The sequence below is a fragment of the Erinaceus europaeus genome, chromosome 7, assembly GCF_950295315.1.
Source record: "Erinaceus europaeus chromosome 7, mEriEur2.1, whole genome shotgun sequence".
Taxonomy (NCBI): domain Eukaryota; kingdom Metazoa; phylum Chordata; class Mammalia; order Eulipotyphla; family Erinaceidae; genus Erinaceus; species Erinaceus europaeus.
The window spans coordinates 62,465,649-62,479,478 of record NC_080168.1 but is presented as its reverse complement, the minus strand read 5'-3'; the positions used below and the strand labels follow the sequence as shown (position 1 = coordinate 62,479,478).

Below are 13,830 nucleotides of genomic sequence, written 5' to 3'. Positions count from 1 at the left end.
ACAGCATACAGCTGGCAAACCAGAGACTGGTGTAAGAACTTTTTAGATGATTGTGGTCATTTGAAATTTTATCAGAACTCAGTAACTGTCTGTTTCTTCCATCACACAGCGTGAGGAATGATCTCAGAACCTCTTGCAGCCTGCTTCCCACTGCCTCCCAGCCCCATTTCCCCTCTTTCTCTTTACAGAGAGAAAGGGTAGGGTGGAGAGAAGACAGGCAGCAAAGGCTCCTCAGCACCACTCCAACCTTTGACTTCCCCCAGAATCCATGGTGCTGCATGTGGTTCCTGGGCTCAAACCCAGAGCCTCGCTCTTAGCAAGCTGTGTGTTCTGCCTAGTGGGTGAGCCGTCTCCATGCCTCATAGTCATTTCTTCATGTGGAATCTGAAGCCATGTCTGTCAAGTTCTCATACTCTGTACCACTAGACCATTCACCAGCCTCACACCCCGAGAGTCAGTTTTTCCCCAAGGCCTGATTCTGCAGAACTGTGCACACCAGTGCTTGAGATAGTTACTATTTGAAAAGCACAGGGGTTAGATAGCATAATGGTTATGCAAAGAGACTCTCATGCCTGAGGCTCCAAAGTCCCAGATTCAATCCCCTGTACCACCATCAGCTAAAGGTGGTGCAGTGCTAAACTGGGAGAAAAACACACACACACACACACACACACCCTAATCTGAAACTTTTCTACACACACATACACACACACACACACACACACACACACACACACACCCTAATCAGAAACTTTTCTATCCTATCTAAGAATTCCCACCCAACCCGAAAGCTTTTTAGGGTTGGGAAACTGTTTCACAGTGGTAGATCACATACTTTCTGAAATTCGAATTTTGACAAAGCTTAAGTTGTATTCAACCACACAGACTTTTGAATTGTCTCCTGGAATTGACCTGCCCAAGTCCTTCATCCTCGAACCCAGGGCTTCACACATGCAAGTCCTACTATGCTGCTCCCTCAGGTCCTTCTCAGGTGAAACTGGCTGCTTCCAGCCCCCTGCAAACCCCAGCATGCCTGGCCTTGTACAACTAAGTCAACCGACCAAGAGCAGTCCACAAAGGTGAATCCTATCTTACCGGGAACAGCTGAGGCCTTGGGCCCCCAGGGTCTTGGGGACCCACCCCAAGACCTCAGTTGGCAGAGCACAGTTTGAGATGTGTCAGTTCCATGCAAACTAGTCCTAGGGCCGACTCTGAAATAAAAGACTTTATCGAGTGAAGAGTGGGCTGTGTCTCTCTCCCCACATCCCAGGACCTGGAGAGGAGGAACATGGAGCTGGAGGAGCTGACTCTGCTGGAGCTCTGCTTTCCCTATGCAGAGAGGCTGAAACAAGAGGACAGAGCACTGGCTCAGGTACCACTGTTAGCTGGTTCATTTGCCCTGAGTTAACACTTGGACTTTTGTGCTACAAAAGCATGTTCTAGTCATATGTGCATGTAATCTCAAGAAGCTTTACAGTTGTCCACTAAATATCTGACTCTGACAAACCTGTGGTCTATAGCCCAGCAGATAGGCGTAGAACTTTGTGGAAAGTTCATTGTTGATGATAAACCTTCAAAACACTGAGATGTTGTGACTGACTTCATTTGGGAGAATCAGTGCTGAGAAGCTTATGGTAAAATGTCAGACAGAGCTTTGGGGCTGGGCAGTGGCCCACCTGGTGAAGCGCACATACTGCCAAGTGCGAGGATCCAGGGTTCGAGCCCCCTGGCTCCCCACTTGCAGGGGTCCACTTCACAAGCAGTGAAGCAGGTCTGCAGGTGTCTTATCTTCTCTCTCCCTCTCCCTATCTCCCCATTCTCTCTCAATTTCTCTCTATCCTATCTAATGCAAATGAAAAAGAGAAAAAAATGGCCACCAGGAGAAGGATTCGTAGTGTTGGCACCGAGCCCCCGCTGTAACCCTGGAGGCAAAACTTTGCATCCAAGACAGTTTAGTAACACTCAGAGCAGCCAGCATGGCTTTGGAAACAGGCTATGTATTGTCAGCAGGAGGAAAGTACCAACACAGCAAACGGTGATCAGCTGTCATTGTAAGCAAAAAGTCATCACAGAAGGTTGCAAGTACAGAATGCACACAGGCTTCAAAAGGAATGGGAGGCTTTGATTAGCAGGCCAGTGGGATGACTCACCAGGTGGGTGCTAGCCCTGCCACAGGCACGTCCCAGGTCCAAACCACAGCACCACACAGGGCACCACAGCACAAGAGAAGCTCAGGTGTCTCCCGCCTCTCTGCTTAAGGGAAAGAGGGGTCCAGAGTGGCAAAATCACACGTGCACAAAGCCCTGGCCCCACAGACATATCCACTGGTGAGTACTCATGTGAGAAATTGAAATTACTCCCAAGTGTTGATTAAATAAGCACATGAGATATGTGATTAGAGAAGGAAGCAAAACAAAGCCAGATCAATAGATTTTTTTTTTTAAAAAAGATAAACATTATTTCTTTCCATGTAAACTTTGAGGCTTATTATTATTTTTTTTTATGAAGAAGGATTTGGTTATTTTAGAGATAGCTCAGCATATATGTATTAATAATGATTATTATTGTTTTACTCAAATTGGGAAGACTTGGTTCTGAGAATTCATACTTTAAAAAGAAGTCATTCAGGGAGCTGGACGGTATAGCACAGCGGGTTTAGTGCACATGGCGCGAAGCACACGGACTGGTGGAAGGATCCTGGTTTGAGCCCCCGGCTCCCCACCTGCAGGGTGATCACAAGCGGTGAAGCGGGTCTGCAGGTGTCTGTCTTTCTCTTCCCCATCTGTCTTCCCCTCTCGGTTTCTCTCTGTCCTGTCCAACAACAGTGACAACAATAATAATAATAACCACAACAACGATAAACAACAAAGGGAACAAAGGGCAACAAAAGGGAAAAAATTAGCCTCCAGGAGCAGTGGATTTGTAGTACAGGCATCAAGCCCCAGCAAAAACCTGGAGGCAAAAAAAAAAAAAAAGTCGTTTATGTTTATCTGCATGTCTGTTCCCACAGTGGAAACACTACATCCAGTGTGACGGGAGCCCCGACCCCTCAGTGGCCCCTGAGATCAACACTTTCATCAGCTTGTGGAAAGAGGAAACAAACGAGACATTTGAGGAAGTGATTGAGAAAAGTAAACTTGTGCTCAGTGTAAGTACCAAAGCATCAGCTTGTAGGTTGAGGCTGCTGAGAGTGTGTCTGGCAACTCACTTCCAAAAGAACCCAACTAAATCAAATAATATTTGCAGTTAATAACACTACTGCTTCCCTGCCCAAGGGCAGGGGCCAGGGGGAAAGGGGAGAAGGAGGGGAAGGACTATATATGTATCTGCTAGCCTTCCTACTTTCTTTTTATATGTATTCCCCAAAACAACTTGCTACCTTGGTGCCCCGACCAGCGGGCGGTGAACAGGGGCTAGGAACCTAAAAGACCTGGAATGACAGAGACAAGAGACACAAAAGAACGACAGCAAGACAAGTTTCTGATCAAGCTGCAAAATTTTATTGTGTTCACAGGCACTATAAGGCTTTGGGAAAAAGAGGGGGGATGCTGGAGGAGGAGGGGGGGAGCAAACTTCAAAGTGGAATGTTCCTTGCAACAAACAATGGCCGAAACCATGTTTATTACCACAACTGTGTGTTGTCTCACTTGATTACTGATAAATGGTTTACCTGAGGGGAAATGGCCTGACCAGAGGGGAAATAAAACTTGTCTCGAGGGCTTCCATTGTTTCAAAGCTTATCATCTATCAAGCAGAGAAATGGTTCCTGGCATCTCATCCCTTCATTATAATTTAACTTGAGGCAGGCAATCGGGGGTGAGGAGCAGAGACCTTAACAGCAGGTTTGGTGGGCATAACCAGAGGGAAGAAGTATTGACCCGATTCCTCCCGCGGGGTGAGTGCAAAACCAATCTTCCCGCATCTTATAAGGCTCTCGGTGTCTTTTTGGGGAGGGGAGGCAGAGCCACGATTTCTAGGGAAACAATTTTTGTTGCTGACACCAACCTCCATGCAAATCAGGTTTGCTTCACAGGGGACTCAGAGGCAGACGATAGGGTCCTCCCCCTGCAGTGCTTTGCCTTGCACCCCTTACTGGTGTCCTTGCCCTGCCAAAGTTGGATGCCTCAATGCATAGTTCTGAGTTTTATGCCATCCGAAAAGGAGGTCTGTCACCCTCAGGTTCAGCCAGGCCTCTGTCAGCCAAATCAAGTCTGTGATAATGTATTTGCAAAGGTTTTGATGCCAAGGCGTCAACCTGCCGTTTTATAAAATCAGTAATCTTATTAAAAATAAAGGGTCCTAAGGTAATCATTAACAAAAGACTAATAAGGGTCCCATAAGGGGCTCTGTAGTGACTCAAGACTATTTGTGGTGGAGTCTATAACCTGTTGTAATTTGTCAGAAAATTCATGGGAGGAAGATATAGAGTGTCCTAGCGTGCCACCAGCAAGTCTAAGGGAAGCAGTCAGTGGATGTTATGTCCAGGGGAAGAAACACAGCACGACTGGTCCTCTGGTGGTGAAATTTTTCTTCTTCATAGAGGGTCAGCTGTGGAACAAGCAAAACTAGGAGGCAAGGACCAGGTAGAGAAGAATTGACATGAAAATATAGGATGGTGTTGTACCAAAACACAGAGGAGGTACATGCACATTAGGTGAGGTTCCTTGAACATGAGGAATATTTTGAGAAAAGTGAGCAGTCAGTAAACATGCAAAGATGAAGTTAGCAGTGGTAGGTCAGCAGGAAGAGAAGACTTGGATAGGCTGGTGTGGTTAGCTGGACTATATACTGCCATGGCGTCCTTTGTGGTAAGGACTTGCCAACAGGGACTCTGTGGATTTTGCAAGAGCAATAATGTCATCCACCATAATAAAAGGAAAACAAACATGGACATCCAGTGTTGAAAAAGAATATGTCTCTGTGACTGGAAACGTGGGTGGCTTTGTCAATGAGATACAATAAATGGACAATTCAAATTTTTGTAAATATTAAGGTTTAGTATAGTCACTACATTGACACTTTAGCCAACTGAATACTGGGGGGGTGCGTTCCCCTTCTTTATTATTTTTTTTTTATTAATTGAGCTTAAGGGTTTTAGTTTTTCTTGTTTGAACTGTAGCCCACATAAATTTGGAAAAAATATCAACTGAGAAAGAAAAAAATGTTTTTGTTTACTAAACATGGGCAGGTGAATTACATCAATCTGTCAGAGAGCATTGGCTTTTATCAGTGGAGAATAATCTTAAAAGTCTAAATAGCAGGATCTTAATTAAAAAATGCAGGAGCCAGTAAAGTGCTCTCACTATGGCAGGTCAAGCATTACAATTTTAAGAGGCTTGTAAAAAAATGAGAAAAATTTTTAGGATATGAGTGACTTTAGGAGTCATCACACACCCATAAATAAAAAATAATGTTTAGTTTTAAATCTTACCATATGAGCAGTCAGTTCTTCAGGTGCAGATGTACCTATAATTATTTACTTAAGGAGAGAACTTGTACCAACTTAATTGATGATCTAATGGTTAGAATTGGCTTGAGGTTTTTTATATGATTTTAGAAGGCTCTTTATTAGAATATACCAATATGTTATAGAAAGTCAATACCTAATGTGTTGACATGATAAAATGTTTACCATTTTTTAGCATTATTTTAAACTGATTAGACAGTTTAAGTACAATACTATAACTTTAGTTTACTAAGATCTTTACTCATCACAAGGCTATCAAGAGTAAGCATAGATATAAAACTCTTAATAGATTTTGTTCCTTAGAACTCTAATATGGCAACTTAAAAGGCTAAAATAAAACCTCATAGCTTAAATGTCCAAAATGATAATTTTGTTAAATCAGGATTTGCCAAAACAAATCTTCTACCAGACCAAAAACACCATTTGCCAAGAATAAATCTCTGACAGCGTCTTAAAACAAACCAGATAATTTTTAAAAGCAGAAAGATATAAAGAGGAAAACGAGAGCAAAAGCCTCTGGCATGTAAATAATTAACATAACCATTGTGATATCTTTTACTAACCCAAGCCAGTCTTAAACAATTTTAAGTAAAATGTTAAACTTTGTTTGTTAGGATCTTTGTTTATCACAAAGCTATCACACCCTTAGGGCAGCTATGAACAAGGGTGGGTACACAACTTAACTGATCTTTCACTTTGATTTGGATAGGTAACTTAAAAAGCTAAGATAAACCTTATAGCTGAAATGTTAAAATAAATTTTTACTGTTAACATTTTTTTTAGATGACCATTTTACACTAAATAATTTTGTTGAATCACATCTGTTGAATAAAAATTTTTTATCAGGCCAGGAATATGTTTAACCCTTTTTTTCTTGGCAAGGCCACTGCTCTACACTGACTGGGTTATTAGAAAGCCAGTTCAAGCATGGAATTAACAAATTAACAAACAGTGGCAGTTGGTATTGGGGTGCTGGTAATATTTAGAATTTTTACAAGAGTGAGAGAGACTGTAGAGGCATTTTACCATGCCTAGATATCTCAGAAAATCTTTTAACTAATGAATTGATGCTGATATTAGCTGTCAGAAGGACGAAACTGCCCTATATTTTACTTTGGTAAAGGTGTGCCAACTCTGTGAGTCGAGATCTTTAAAACCACATTTAGCTTAACTAAATCTTATTTAAAACTTAAAACAAACTTTAGTTACTTAGGGGTTAACACACTTTAATGAAAACAAGGTTAGCAGACAGACTTAAAACTGACATTTTTGGTGAAAAGAAAAATTTCCCTTTGAAAAGCGGCTTTTGGATTTTTAACTCACAGCCTCCCAGGAGGGGTATTTGTGGCTAAGAATGATTGACTGAAGTGTTTGCCAATCTGTGGAGCAGTAGCTCTGTGCTGTGACTGGCTGCATGGACGGAACAGTCAGGCTTAGTTTACCGCCGCGCAGAGAAAAATCTTTGGAAGTTCTTTTTCTGGGCTAAGGTACATTTTACAGTTTTAAAGAAACAAATCATTAAATTTCTATCAAAAGTGTGTACTTGTTCTCTGATTAATAGCTTTTAAGTTAAAGAGAACGTCTTGTTTGATTGATTTCATTCTTTCTCTAAATAACTTGCTAGCCAGATAAGATCTCACTCAGAATTGGTTTAACGCTTTCTGAGAGTAGAGGGAAAAAAGCTGGATCTTTTTTTTTTTTTTTTTTTGGCTTGTTAGTTTTAAGATAATGCCAAATCAAGAGCCCACAGTTCTTTAACTAATTGTAAATGTTCTCATTTTTCTTCTACTAATTTTCTAAGGAAAGCTGTTTTTTGTGCTAGTTGCGGGGGGTCTTCAGGATTTTCTATTTCTATAGAAGCTTCATGTGCAGGGTCAGTTTGAGCCTGGCTCCGAGTAACAGGGAAAGCCAAAACCGGTTTTGATTTGGATGGTTTAGTTTTAGTTTTAGGGATTGGGTTTAGGTTTTTTGGTGAGGCTAAAAATGTAAGTTCTTCTGTAACTGCGGCTATTTCTTTCATTAATTGAAGCTGCTCTTTCCGGTCAGCAAGGACCTTGCGAAGGGTGGAAATTCCTGTAAGGGCTCCTAGGCATGCCCGCCTGACAGAAGGATTGTCAAGGAGAGGGTCAGGCTGGAGAGCAGGGGCATAAGTGTTGGGAGGGGGATTAAAGGGAGGAGGACACCAATCAGGATTGTGGTATTTGGCAGCCTCTTTTTCTAGCAAAGCCTCATCCTCCGCGGGAAGTGCTTCAGGAGGGGGGGGAGTTGTAAAACTGGATAGAGGCGGGGGAAAGAATGCTGGGTTTTATCCTCATGTGAATTAGCAATAGGAGGGTCAATGGAGGGAACTTTAGTAAGTGAGGTGGGACCTATAGGGAGGGGGACAGGGCTTTTACTTTCATCGGGTGCTGGGAGGCTTCTATTTTGACTGGGTACTGGGGGATCAAGATCAATAATCACAGAAGGGCATAGGGATGGGGTCTTTGTCCTGGACGGCGGACGATAAAGTTGCCGGAGGACCTTTTCACCCTCTGTAATAAGGTTTTTAATATCAGGGTGATTATTATAAATTTTTAAATGTCATTAATTAAATTCCAGTAACAAAAGGCAGAAACAGGTACACGTTCAGGACCAAAAGACTGATAGTGATCATTAAGACAGTCACCAATTCTCCTCCAACATTTCTCATCTATAGTGCCTTCCTGGGGGAACCAGGGGCAAATATTTCCAATATAGTCTAAAAACTTCTTCAATTCTTTCTTTTTAACCCTAGTTCCTCGTGTCTTGAGTGACTCCTTGAGTCCTTTAATGAATAAATCTTGTTTGCTAAATTCATGTCCCATGGTTTTGCTTACCTCAGCCGCTGTGACACTCCTCCAGATGCGACTCACGGTCGGGTAGTTCCGTGGCGATCTCTGCAAGTCTTTGTGTTACTCCCTCAGCCGCGGTGACTCAGTGAATTCGGATAGGCCTATCCTCTCGATCAGCGGAGTTCCTAGGTCCAGAAGGCTTCTTTGCCCCACGTTCGGGCGCCAGATGCCCCGACCAGCGGGGCGGTGAACAGGGGCTAGGAACCTAAAAGACCTGGAATGACAGGGACAAGAGACACAAAAGAACGACAGCAAGACAAGTTTCTGATCAAGCTGCAAAATCTTATTGTGTTCACAGGCACTATAAGGCTTTGGGAAAAAGGGGGGGGGGATGCTGGAGGAGGAGGAGGGGGAGCAAACTTCAAAGTGGAATGTTCCTTGCAACAAACAATGGCCGAAACCATGTTTATTACCACAACTGTGTGTTGTCTCACTTGATTACTGATAAATGGTTTACCTGAGGGGAAATGGCTTGCTCGGGGGAAATAAAACTTGTCTCGAGGGCTTCCATTGTTTCAAAGCTTATCATCTATCAAGCAGAGAAATGGTTCCTGGCACCTTGTATTACACCAACAGAACATAAATGCAATAAACTAACTGTAAACAGTTAATTCAAGCAAAAAGAGAAAAACAAAACAAACAAAAACAAAACTTGGAGGTGGCAAGGTCTTATCCTTAATTGGAATGGCCTCCAATCCCCACAGCCAGGGTAGATGGGAACACTTTACAAGTCCCCAGGAATGGCTGGGAATAGATCCATAGTGTTCAGGCAGGTTAGCACCTAGTTCAGGAGAAAGGGAGGGACCCATCTCGGAGGCTTCTGATGGCATTGTGGTCCTTGCAGGTTGTCATCCTCATGCTGTCTCTGCCCCCTGCCACCCACATCTCCTCCTGGCACGGGATCTTTGCTGGGGCTTGACACCTCTGGACTTGTCCTCCACCTGCTTCTTGAAAAAGAAAAGGCCTCTGAACAAGCCTCTGGGTGGGGTTGGGGAGCAGAGTGGTCTCAGCAGGTCTTTTGGGAGCAGTGCCCTGGATTCAGGTGGGGCTGGGTGGGTAGGGGTGGGGGGGGTCCTACCGTGAGTGTTTCCCAGCTCACCTGGGCTCTGCTCTGCACCAGCTGGCTCTGCCGAGGCTGGCTTATTAGGAAGAGTCTGGGTTTTTTGTTTTTTTTTTAATTTTTATTATATTTATTTATTGGATAGAGAGAACCAGAAATTTCCAGGAAGGGGGAGATATAGAGGGAGAGAAACAAAGAGATACCTGTAGCCCTGCTTCGCCACTCATGAAGTTTTCCCCCTGCAGATGGGGACCAAGGGCTTGAACCTGGGTCCTTGTGCACCATGATCTGAGCACTTAACCAGGTGCACCACCACTGGACCGAATGAGCTCTGAGTCTTTAATGTAGGTCCTCTCTGCCCACCACACCAAGGGATTTTTAATCCCAGATTATTGTGGGAACCTGGATCTACTTGCAGTATTTAAGAAGGCAGGCCAGCCTGTACCTCGATCTTCTGAGCTTCCTGCCAGGCAGCCTTTTTTCTTCTCTTTTTTTTTTTTTGGGGGGGTGGCATCCTTCCCTACTTTCCTACCATGGCTTTGCTCCCCATGAGCCCCATTCCTGTCTCTTTACTCCTGGATCCTTTCTCCCAGATCTGAGAAGAGTTTGTCACCTAAGCATCTTACTTGCAGCTTCCAAGTTTCCCAGCTCCCCACAGGTGGGACCCACTGGGTCTTGGTTGGGGGGGGCACGGTGAGGGATACTTAATTGGTAGAATAAAAAGAACTTCCCTGCCGAGGCCCTGGGTTCAGTCCCTGGCACCACGTATGACAAGATGTTCCTTTCATAAAAAAGCAAGTAACTGAGATAGCACATGACAGTACCTTACAGAGTCACGATATGAATTAGATGGCTTAAAGTGTGAACTGCATGGGGCTGGGTAGTGGCACGCATGGTTAAGCGCATGTTAGCAAGCACAAGGACCTGGTTTCGGGCCCCTGCTTCCCACCTGCAGTAAAACAGTCCTGCAGGTATCTGTCTCTTTCCTATCCCTCTACCCCCTCAATTTCTCTCTGTCCTAAGGAATGGAATAGAAAAAAAATGGCCCCCAGGAGCTAAATATTCACAGTGCAGACACTGAGCCCCAGCAATAACTCTGGTGGCAAAAACAGAACATGGGCCACACAGTTAGTGACACACAGGAAGCGTTGGACAACTGGCTGTAATGGCCCACCCCATCCTCCTCCCTTCCCAGTCGCTGTCCTGTGTCTCCTCCGGTGTAGGTCATCTGGTGATGAGCAGATTGCGCCTCACCTGTGGGCTCACCCGTGGGGAGTTCGGCCCACAGACCTGAGCTGAGGCCTGTTGGCCTGGGAGCCAGGGAGGGGTAGCTGCTTCTCCTCGCTCCCTTAGACCACAGACTGAACGCAAGAATGGGCTTTTTCCCGTCTTACTGATGCTCTCCACAAAGTGAAGGTGAGAGGAGCTGTCCTGTCCTGTTATTTGTGAGAAGGCTCATGCACGTACCCTTCCTTTGTGTAGTTGATTGAGACACTGAAGTTGGTCCTGAGGGAGACGCCGCCGTCTGACTTGTCAGAGAAGAATGTAGCCCAGTACCAAGGCTCCATCCTGGAACTGCAGGAGCTCCTCCAGCTCAAGTTCAACATCGCCACAGAGATCCTGCTCAGGGTAAGCCAGGGCTTGGTGCCCACACTGCCTCCAGGGCTAACACCTCACACTAGAGGGTCTTCACTAGCTGAAAACCAAAGAGGTCATGGTGACATGAGCAGGATGCTCTGAGAACACGTAGGCCCATCCAGAATGAACTGGACATGGGGCTGGGCGCACACACTACCCTATTTGAGGGCCCCAGTTCGAGCCCCCACTCACCACCTGCAGGGGGGAGGATGTTTCAAAAGAGGTGAAGTGGGAGTCTGGTGGTGGCGCAGTGGGTTAAGCGCACGTGGCGCAAAGTGCAGGGACCGGCGTAAGGATCCCGGTTTGAGCCCCCGGCTCCCCACCTGCAGGGGCGTCGCTTCACGGGCGGTGAAGCAGGTCTGCAGGTGTCTATCTTTCTCTCCCCTCTCTCTCTGTCTTCCCCTCCTCTCTGCATTTCTCTCTGTCCTATCCAACAACAAAGCAACGTCAACAATGGCAATAATAACCGCAACGAGGCTGCAACAACTAGGGCAACAAAAAGGGGGAAAAAATGGCCTCCAGGAGCGGTGGATTCATGGTGCAGGCACCGAGCCCAGCAATAACCCTGGAGGAAAAAAAAAAAAACAAACAATAAAAAAAAAAAGAGGTGAAGCAGGTCTCCAGATGTCCCTCTGTCCCTCCCCCTCTCTCCCCACCTCCCATTTTTTTCCCTTCTCTCTTAATTTCTCTGTCCTATCAAAAAAGAAAAGAGAAAGAGTGGCCAGAAGCAGTGAATTCCAGTGTAGTCACTGAGCCCCAGTGACAACCCTGGAGGCAATAAAAACAATAGAACATGATTGATGTCAGAGATAAAGCCTCACCCGTTTCCGTCCATGCTGAAGTTTGCCTGGACAAGCCAGGAAAACATTGCCCTTCTACTCTTTTTGTTTCTGAGGTGAGTCTAAGTACCTGAATGACACACATTAGATTAACAAGAGATTATTTTTTATATTTACTTATTTTACTGTTTAGCTCTGTTTAGCTCTGGCTTATGGTGGTGCAGGGAATTGAACCTAGGACTTCAGAGCCTCAGGCATGAGAATCTCTTTGCGTAACTATTATGCTATCTACCCTCCAGACAAGATTTTTAAAAATTTCTTCTTTTTTAAATTTTATTCTTAAACTTTTATTTGATAGGACATAAACTTTAAGGTAAAAGGGAGACAAGAAGGGAGGGAGAGAGAGACACCTGCATCCCTGCTTCTCCACTTGGGAAGTTTTCCTCCTGCAGGTGGGGAGCAGGAGCCTGGACCTGGGCCCTTGTGCACTGTAATGCGAGCTCTTATCTAGGTGCACTACCACCTGGCTCCAATATATATATTTAAGAATTTTTTTGTCACTGGGGCTTCCTACTCCAGCTGTCTTTCTTTCTGTCTTTCTTTCTTTTTTCATATAAGAGATAGAAAGAAGGGGCCATGTAGTAGCACATCGGGTGAAGCACACACAGTATGAAGTGCAAGTACCTGTGCAAGGATCCCAATTCTAGCTCCCAGCTCCCCATCTGTAGGGGAGGTCACTTCACAAGTGGCAAAGCAAGTCTGCAGGTGTCTTTCTTCCCCCCCCTCTTTATCTTCCCCTCTCTCAATTTCTCCCATCTACCCAATAAAACGGGGGAAAACAAATGGCCGCCTGAAGTACTAGATTCATAGTGCAGGCACTGAACCACAGTGATAGACCTGGAGGCAAAAAAAAAAAAAAAAAAGGGAAAGACACCAAAGTTTTCCCCAAGGTACTGAGGGTCCAGCTTGATCTGTGGGTCACACACATAATAAAGCAGGTGTGCTGTCCAGGTGAGCTACCTCATCAGCCTGAGAAAAATACATTTGCTGTCAGACACACGGGAGCCCCAGAGATGGACCCTAGGGCAGTCCAGGCTTCAGAGAGGTGGAAGGGACCTTCCTGGGCTGCTGGGCAGGTGCAAGAGCACCTGCTTGTCCCTGATAGAGTTGGCCCCCTGCAGGCAGAAGGTCACCCCCAGGGAGAGCTTTCTCGATGAGCCAAGTCTGTGTCAGAGGGGGAGGCATTGCTCAACTCAGTGGAGCCACATGTGGAATGGAGCCCCTGGGGAGACACGTTCTGACCCCCCTGTTACTGGGACCACCCGAGAATTGGTCCACAAAACTGCATTCATCTAGAAGAATCGGTTGACATAAGATTGCAGTGATTGATAATCACAGGCTTCTCCAAACATGTGAGCACTTAACCAGGTGCACCATCACCTGGCCCCAAGGTTTTTTAATTTAGTTTTGTTGTTGTTGTTGTTGTGTCACCAGGGCTTCACCACTCTGACTTTTTTTCCCCCAGATAAGAGATAGAAAGAGGGAAAGACACCAGAGTTGCATGTACAAACTATTGTATTTACTGTTGAATGTAAAACATTAATTCCCCAATAAAGAAATAAATTTTTAAAAAAATTTTTTTAAAAGTCTGCTTTGTCTAAAGAAAGAAAGAGGGAAAGACACCAGAGTTGCTCCAGTGCAGAGCACTAAGTGATGATGTCCCATAGCCATAAAGAAATTAACTCTTGGGGGTCAGGCGGTAGCGCAGCGGGTTAAGCATACATGGCGCAAAGCGCAAGGACTGGAGTAAGGATCCTGGTTCAATCCCTGGCTCCCCACCTGCAGTAGAGTCCCTTCACAGGCTGTGAAGCAGGTCTGCAGGTGTCTTTCTCTCCCCTTCTCTGTCTTCCCTTCGTCTTTCCATATTGCTCTGTCCTATCCAACAACGATGACATCAACAACTACAACAACAACCTAGGGCCTTCCACATGGTAATATGTGCACTTAGCCAAGAGC

The 13,830-nt window shown here is 45.1% G+C and overlaps 1 protein-coding gene across 5 annotated transcripts in view; it reads left to right on the top strand.

Moving 5' to 3' along the window:
- The window catches only part of DNAI7 (dynein axonemal intermediate chain 7), a 60,091-nt gene that overhangs the window by 9,193 nt on the left and 37,068 nt on the right, over positions 1–13,830 (top strand). For all 5 annotated transcript variants that reach the window (XM_060194524.1, XM_060194525.1, XM_060194527.1 and 2 more), the window contains 3 exons: positions 1,271–1,372; positions 3,011–3,148; positions 10,880–11,026. In XM_060194524.1, the coding sequence (XP_060050507.1) occupies positions 1,271–1,372; positions 3,011–3,148; positions 10,880–11,026 (387 nt within the window). The remainder of the gene's footprint in view (positions 1–1,270; positions 1,373–3,010; positions 3,149–10,879; positions 11,027–13,830) is intronic.